The sequence below is a fragment of the Berghia stephanieae genome, chromosome 12, assembly GCF_034508935.2.
Source record: "Berghia stephanieae isolate SIO BIC M18660-M18661 chromosome 12, UCSD_Bste_1.3, whole genome shotgun sequence".
Classification (NCBI taxonomy): Eukaryota; Metazoa; Mollusca; class Gastropoda; order Nudibranchia; family Aeolidiidae; genus Berghia; species Berghia stephanieae.
In genome coordinates this window covers 36,622,233-36,630,190 of record NC_088371.1, presented here as the reverse complement: position 1 = coordinate 36,630,190, position 7,958 = coordinate 36,622,233, and the positions used below count along the sequence as shown (strand labels likewise).

At 38.8% G+C, this 7,958-nt stretch overlaps 1 protein-coding gene across 2 annotated transcripts in view; it reads right to left on the bottom strand.

Annotated features, from left to right (window-relative positions):
- LOC144958387 (uncharacterized) overlaps positions 1-6,135 on the bottom strand; it is a 31,771-nt gene extending 25,636 nt beyond the window's left edge. The window contains exons 1-2 of one of the 2 annotated variants that reach the window (XM_078890380.1): positions 5,794-6,135; positions 266-384 (exon numbers count right to left, since the gene is read on the bottom strand). In XM_078890380.1, the coding sequence (XP_078746506.1) occupies positions 266-384; positions 5,794-5,849 (175 nt within the window). In that variant the 5' untranslated portion in view covers positions 5,850-6,135. The remainder of the gene's footprint in view (positions 1-265; positions 385-5,793) is intronic. The other variant, XM_078890379.1, reaches the window with a different exon arrangement.
- Positions 6,136-7,958: the final 1,823 nt, after the last annotated feature.

Genomic DNA, 7,958 nt, shown 5'->3' with positions numbered 1-7,958 from the left:
TTCTATAGTGTGAAACAAACAATTGCTTGCTACCCTTTGGATAGGGCTTTAGTCACTGGTCTATCACAAAGTATTTTCCACCAGATCTCCCCAGACCGAGCTTGCCAATCATTGCTGGGTGGATTGAGGGGTCAGAAAAAAAAACATCGAACTTCACATGGAACCAATCTCGATCCCTTTGCATGTGGGGTGAGTGCTCTACCAGTAGAGTTATCAGGACCTCCTAGAGTTAATAAAATAAGAAAATTGTATCATTTCTACTCACGACGTATTCTGTGGGCCACCATTTGCTCAAAGACAGCACAAAAGTTGACAAATTCCTCACAGTCCTCATCGACATGCGTGTTCACACAAGCGTAGTCAATCAGGGATTTTACTGTCATCCTGGGGTAGGATTTCAAAATTGACAACAACACAAAAAAAGTATAATAAATATAAGTATTTCATTGAACAACATTTTCATATTCGATACGTACATACAAAATAAGAGTTATATAAAGATCTGAAAAAGTGTGTGTGAAACTGTGCCAGACAAAGCAACAATCCCGCAAAATCAGCCTGCCTCATCAATAAATGATTTAAAAAATGATAAATATGAACAATTACAGAGCAAACATTTCCGAGGAGTCATCAAGCTCAATGCTCTTTAAAATGCTTTACTTATTTCTCTATTTTATAGTACAAAATCCACTAAGTGCTTTACAAGGGGTCCTTAGCCAACACCAACACTAAACGTGTAGGACAAGACATTGCACCTGTTAGGCGATATTACAATTTTTTTTTTTTTTTCTGACAGAGACAACAAGGTCTTATTGGCCTGGTATTCACTTTATGTTTGTTTTTTGTTTTTAAGGGTTTTGCGATACTTGCAACACATTTAGGTTATATCAGCGCCAGTAAAAAAAAAGAAGAAAATAGGATAGTCCAATTCTAGAATTACAGTTAAATCACCCTAGAAAAAGTAAGTAAGACAAAGGGGAACTGGAAACAAATAGGGATCAGATGTAGATTCGAAGAGCATACCATCAATGTACTTAGCTGAGATCACCTAAAAGTCTCATCTGGACACAAGCACAAGATCCAACAAAGAGGAATACACTCAAATGCTCACATTTCATTATGAATTAAAAATAACAAATATAATAATACATAACTGAGAGATGATTTATAAGGAAAAAAATATCATCTCCTAAAACAAAAACTATGCATTTGATGTTTCTCTCCCAGCCAAGGACTCCGGCCAGGGTCAGGACAAAACCAAGTAATCTCACACCAAGACAACGACAGAAAGCAAATTGAAAAACAGCTATAAGGGGATAGAAGACACGGTAAGTACCTCACTGCCCACTGTGGAAGTAAGGAACCCCACCCAGGTATTCATTTTACACCTGAATATCATGAAAGAAGCGATTAAAGAACCTTTTCCAATGACTCAATTATGCGCCACTCACGAGTGGGACTCAAACCCAGGACCTTCTAAGTGCCATACCACTAGACCACATAGCCATATGAAACTAAATATAATACACCATGTCAAAACAGTATTATGTCAGAATAGACCAGGTGCTGAACATTAAATTATTTTGTAACAACTATTAAACTTTGGTTAATTTTTATTCTTTACAGTGAAGGACAAGACAAATGCAAATTCTTACAATTGCAAAAGTTTGTATTTCCTATAATTCTAATTCAAAATGAACTTTCCAGGGTCTGATTCACCCTGTGGGAGCAGGAATAATGAAAAGAGAGTGAAAGGAAGAGGGCAGAGGAGGAAGAGGAACAAGAAGAGAGTGAAGAGTAAGGGTGGAAAAAGAAAAAAAGAGAGTGAAGAGAAGAGGAATGGGTGGGAGGAGGAGGAGGAGGAAGAGGAGGAGGAGGAGGAGGAGGAGGAGGAGGAGGAGGAGGAGGAGGAGGAGGAAAAGGAGGAGAAAGGGAGAAGAAGAAGAAGAAGAAGAAGAAGAAGAAGAAGAAGAGAAGAAAGAAGAAGAAGAAGAAGAGAAGAAGAAGAAGAAGAAGAAGAAGAAGAAGAAGAAAAGAAGGAGGAGGAGGAGGAGGAGGAGGAGGAGGAGGAGGAGGAGGAGAAGTAGTAGTAGAAAGAAGAAGAAGAAGAAGAAGAAGAAGAAGAAGAAGAAGAAGAAGAAAAGAAGAAAAGAAGAAGAAGAAGAAGAAGAAGAAGAAGAAGAAGAAGAAAGAAGAAGAAAGAAGAAGAAGAAGAAAGAAGAAGAAGAAGAAGAAGAAGAAGAAGAAGAAGAAAGAAGAAGAAGAAGAAGAGAAGAAGAAGAAGAAGAAGAAGAAGAAGAAGAAGAAGAAGAAGAAGAAGAAGAGAAGAAGAAGAAGAAGAAGAAGAAGAAGAAGAAGAAAAAAGAAGAAGAAGAAGAAGAAGAAGAAGAAGAAGAAAGAAGAAGAAGAAGAAGAAGAAGAAAAAGAAGAAGAAGAAGAAGAAGAAGAAGAAGAAGAAGAAGAAGAAGAAGAAGAAGAAAAAAAAGAAGAAGAAGAAGAAGAAGAAGAAGAAGAAGAAGAAGAAGAAGAAGAAGAAGAAGAAGAAGAAAAAGAAGAAGAAGAAGAAAAAGATGATGATGATGAGGGGGAGGGGGATGGGGGAGGAGGAGAACAAAGACAAAAAGACATTAAAACGATAACAAAGGCCATCAGTAGAAGAATAATGAAATTACTATTTAAAAGTAACTGGACTACAGACTGAACCTGAATAATCTTCTTATCTTATGAACTGCACACACAGGGTTCAAACTCGACCCTGATGGAAAGGATGATAACATCCCACAACTGATAACGGGTTTTTCTTATTACCTACAATAAACGTTAGTTGTATCTCTCCTTTGATATGAGGTTATCACAGTATACCCCAGTACTAATAACGTTTTCTTATTACAATAAATGTTTGTCTCTCTCTACTTGGATTTGTAGTTATCACTATATATAAACATGCTGACTGATATTAAAATAAAAACTGTCTGAAAAAGAAAAAGACAGTGTACTGAATTAGGTTATCAATGATTAATAGTATTTGCAATACAGTGTAAAAAAATACAAAGGTGGCTTGCTATTTTAGTCCTCTAACACACTGGTCCGTTGTTAAGAACAACTTTCTAAATTGTAACACTACTCTGTGATTGTAATAATAGGATTGTTTATTGTTTGTTTTGGTTTCGTTATTTTGTTGTTTGTTTGTTTTCATTTTTTGTTATGTTTTTTTGTTGGTTTTTTTTTGTTTTTGTTTTTTTTTCTTTTCTTATTTTGTTGGGGCTTTTGTTTTTTTATTTTATTTTGGTTTCTTTTTATTTAAAGTTCTGGCTTAAATAAAGGCTCTTATATTTCTGAAAAGAAATTAATCATTGAACCTACAGCTATTTAAAGAAAAGTACTACAAATGCTTTATAATCCAGTTACAGACAGAGACAGAAAGCAATTGAAAAACAGATATAGGGGAATAGAAGTTACAGTATGTACCTCCCTGCCCACTATGAGAGGTCAGGAACCCCACCCAGTTTGTCTAAAGTGCCTTACCCAAAAAAAAAATTTAAAAAATCAGGACCAAAGTTTTGTCACTGATTATGTCAAGCATAATTATTATTATTATGGATGCTTGACAAAGAATGTACGAGGAGGTTAGAGGCATTTGAGATGTGGGTATATAGAAGAATGATGAGGGTATCATGGACAGACAGGTGTACGAATGAGGAAGTGTTGGAAAAGGTGAGAAAGGGAAGAATATTGATCGATAACATCAGAAAGAGGCAGTTACGGTTTCTGGGACATGTGTGGAGAAGAGACGGAATAGAAAAGTTGGTAACATCTGGAATGATCGAAGGAAAGAGAGCTAGAGGAAGACAAAGAATGACTTATCTAAATAACCTAAGAATGGCCAAATGTGACTTTAAAAGTAACACAGATTCCATGCGCACTGCAGAGGATCGTGATTCGTGGAGACAGTTGACCGGCAACGTGCTCAAGAGCACAAGCCACGATGGATGATGATGATGTCAAGCATCACTTGTTTTGATTACATGACACCGTGCTGCCGATCCAGCAACACCACAATGCCTATGTAGATGAGGTGCAACACAGTGCTTGTTGGATTCTAGCACGCTCTCGGGAGAAGCAAAAAAGCGTGCTAGAATCCGAGCGTGCTGAAATCTGATGCTCAAGGGAGGTAACAACTTATTATATACTTCGGTCACCCAGCTCCAACTTGTCATATTGCAGAACATGCTAGAATTAAGCAGGTATTGTATTTGTATCAATGCAGCTTTGTAGTCTAGTGGTATGGCACTGACATTCGACCTCTGACCTGAAGACCCTAGGTTCTCACATCCCATCATGGTAGGTGCAAAGTTGAGTCCGAGAAAAAGGCTCTTTACTCACATTTTCTCACAATACTCAGGTGTAAAATAAAAACCTGGTTGGTGACAATGCTGTCTCTGTCCGTAAAATAAATTGTAATAGCACCTTACAAGCATCCTGTCTCGTTCTTGTAAAGCGCTTTGAATGCATTTAGCGGATACTGGGGATTATAAAGTTATTTTTTCGATCGTTTGAAAAAATTCATTATCAATGATAATGATGATGATGGAGATGGTGATAATGATTATTTGATGATGATGATTCATCGTGCACCATGCATCATTATCTTCACAAAAACAATTCCTTTGTGTATATATATGCAGTGTAAATTGTATTATAAGTAAGTCTATTGTCTAATATAGAAATGTCACTATTCGATTTTATACTGCCACCATCGAAAACTTGTCAATGGATGTGAAGCCTGAATTGCCTAATAAAACTAGATAAGTAGTTGTATAACCACCATCCATAATATTAACTGAATTAGCTGTTTGAGTTTGAAAGATGTTATAGTTTTTCTAAGGGCTGCAGCTATTCGGACGAGTATGAATAGTCTCCCAAGGCTGTTCTTACTCAAATTCCAATTCACATGTGCAATCAAACGATTAAGTGTGGTTTTTTGTTGTTGTTTTTTAATATTTTAATTATTGATCATTATATAAAATTAATGCAAATCAAAATTACGATTTTAGTAACTATCAGCAGGTAGTCTAAACCCGCTATATTTGACGAGAAAGACAAAATCATGGATCAATTGGAAGTCCAGGTAGAAATTAAATAGAAAAAGAGTTTTAACTCTTCAAAAGTAACAAAACCAGTAACTGTGGTATAAATCAAAAGCTTTTCTAACAACATAACACGATGTATCGGAATAAAATCAGAACAAAGAAAAAACATTGTGATAGTGTGAGACAGGCAGCAATCCTTCTATAGTCCAAAAGAAGGGGTCGGATATGAGCTGTGTCAGTGTGGGACAAAACAGAATTTCTTCTGAACTCTTTTTCTATTTCTTTATCAGTTCCACCCTCTGCCTACTACCCATATTGTGTACGTACTCCCCTCTGCATGCGCACGCACATTGGAGTCCGAATAGCCACGGGAGACTATTCCGACTAGAGTCCGAATTGCCACTTCGTTTCTTAGTACTTGCACTACTACTGACTAGTGGCATAAGAAAACTCTTAAAAATTATTAGTATGGCTCTTAAATGTCTAAACAAGGGTGATACAAAGGTAGTGATTAAGTTATGAGAAAATATCAACAACTCGCATGATTTATAAGTTAATTAATAAGTTAATTTAAATAAGGGAAAATTATTGTGTGCTGCATGCACTGCATGGCTATTTGTGCAGTCATAGAAACATATACAATATACACGGAATATGAAACTCAAGAAAGACTCGCTATAACTATAACTATGATTCTACTTACTTGCACATTGTCGCAAGATTTTGATATTGGACATCAATATGTCTCCTGTTCAACATTTTGCCTTCAATTTTTTGGTTTGAAAGTGAAAGTTGAATTGAAAAGGATTGTACTGAAAAATCCAAGAGACGAGAACACAAAATACAACGGAGTCGACTTCCTTCACAAAAGATAAACGGAATCAACGTAAGCCGTTCAATATGAGGAATGGATTGGCTGACATAATTTTACCGCATACGTTCACTCGAGGCCTGCAAACTGTGAAGTCTGGATACCTGCTGGAGACTTTCTCTAGCGATTGTTTACAATCAAATGTTGAATGGACCGGATCATGAGGCATGTGACGTAGTTCTATTAATAGGTCTATTGCCCTGCGCAGGTCAGGAATCGAGTTTATCAAAAATTAGGGAGCGCGACAATCGCAGTTATAGCATTCATTATGGCAACCCGGCAAAATGCGGGATAAGCTGAAAGAAGAAGAAGACAATCGTAGTTAGCAGCCGCTTCTAAAGGTGTCACACTACTATGTAATGATGATCTATACAGGATACAAACTCATCTCCGCAAATATAAACGGCCGCGAACCCGCGCGGAAGCTTCGTCACAACTTAAACGTCCAACTAGATGCTCTGCAGTTTCGGGCTCTTTACCACAACGGTTGGACAGGTGGCAAGTCCACGATGTAGTATGTGTGTGTCGTGAGGCATGTTCTCGACCAACATCGGGTCGCTGCCACCAAATGTCTCCTCTTGCTGATGGAAAAGCCTGGCAACTTCTCTCCCAGTTTTGAGGAGTCAATGTCCTCGCCCCTCGAGGGATTGAATACGTCCAAACTGACTTCCACCACCACGTATATGCAGCTCTGTCCGATGCAGGTAAGCTACGTACAAGGGTTGCCGGGACTAATGACGGCTCGAAACAAGGGCAACACTATGCGCTTGAGAGGTGTATCCCCATTCCCTCTCTTTAAAATAAAAAAATCTTATTAAGCCAGTTGTTTGCAATCGTTTCCTGTCGGACATCGGGGTGAGGGGGGCGGGGGGGGGGGGGGGAGTGGATTGCTGCAATTATCGGATCCCATTCTCTAGGCGTTGTTGCAAGCGTTCCCGACACTATATGCATGGACTTGCGAAGTTTTACATCGACCTTCTCAACGTTCTTGATTCTACCCTCACATTTGAGCGCAATACTCCGCGATGGAATAGTAAAGTGCCAGGGCGAACGTCCTCAGAAGCGCTTGATTAGCACCCCAAGTTGCTCTAGCCAATTAGCGACTTTTTGAAAATCTTGATCTGTTAAGTGCATGAAGTTTAACGGCACTAGCCACTTTTAAATGCCATGACAATGGATAAAAAGGAGATATGGCACAAAACACACGAATTGCAGGCGGGATGATGGCTGCAACGGTGTAATCGACTTTAAGGCATCTTATCATTCGAGTTGCATGAGGACAACACACCACTGTCCACACCTCTCTCTCTCTCTCTCTCTCTCTCTCTCTCTCTCTCTCTCTCTCTCTCTCTCTCTCTCTCTCTCTCGACCTCAAAACTCAAAACCTTTCTTTTCTCTTCGGAGATACATATATGAAGGTGAAAGATTCAACAACACATTGATGTAAACAAACTAACAATTTATTTCTCCTTCACACTTCATCGCCATCAACCAGCTCCTCATTCACGCTTCCTTCCTTCACTCTCCCTTGCTGCGCTTCCCACTATACCTTTTCCTCGCCAATCCATTCACATCGTCCCATGATCTAATGACCACTAAACGAAACATAACATTAAATGTTCACCGAATAAAATCTCTAACACTATAATCAACATAGAAACCCGCCAGCCCACCGGGGTTCATCCTCTGGGCCACCTAATTCATTCCTTTCCTACTGCACTGCTACACTCTCACCCGAGGGCAAATTCACGCCACCAACATCATAATTGCCCTTATCCTCATCATTATTCACATCCACAGGTTCTTCGTTCGGCTCAACCAAACGTAGATCTCTCACACGACGATTTTCCCCAACTCCTCCCTCCACCATCTCAAAAACTCTTCGTCACTTTGCTCAAGTTCTATCTTGTGTCACGCTGTGCATTTTTTAGTGGGCACAACATCATATTCCCCGTAGGGGATTGATTGTACCAATATACCACCTCCTCGACATACTT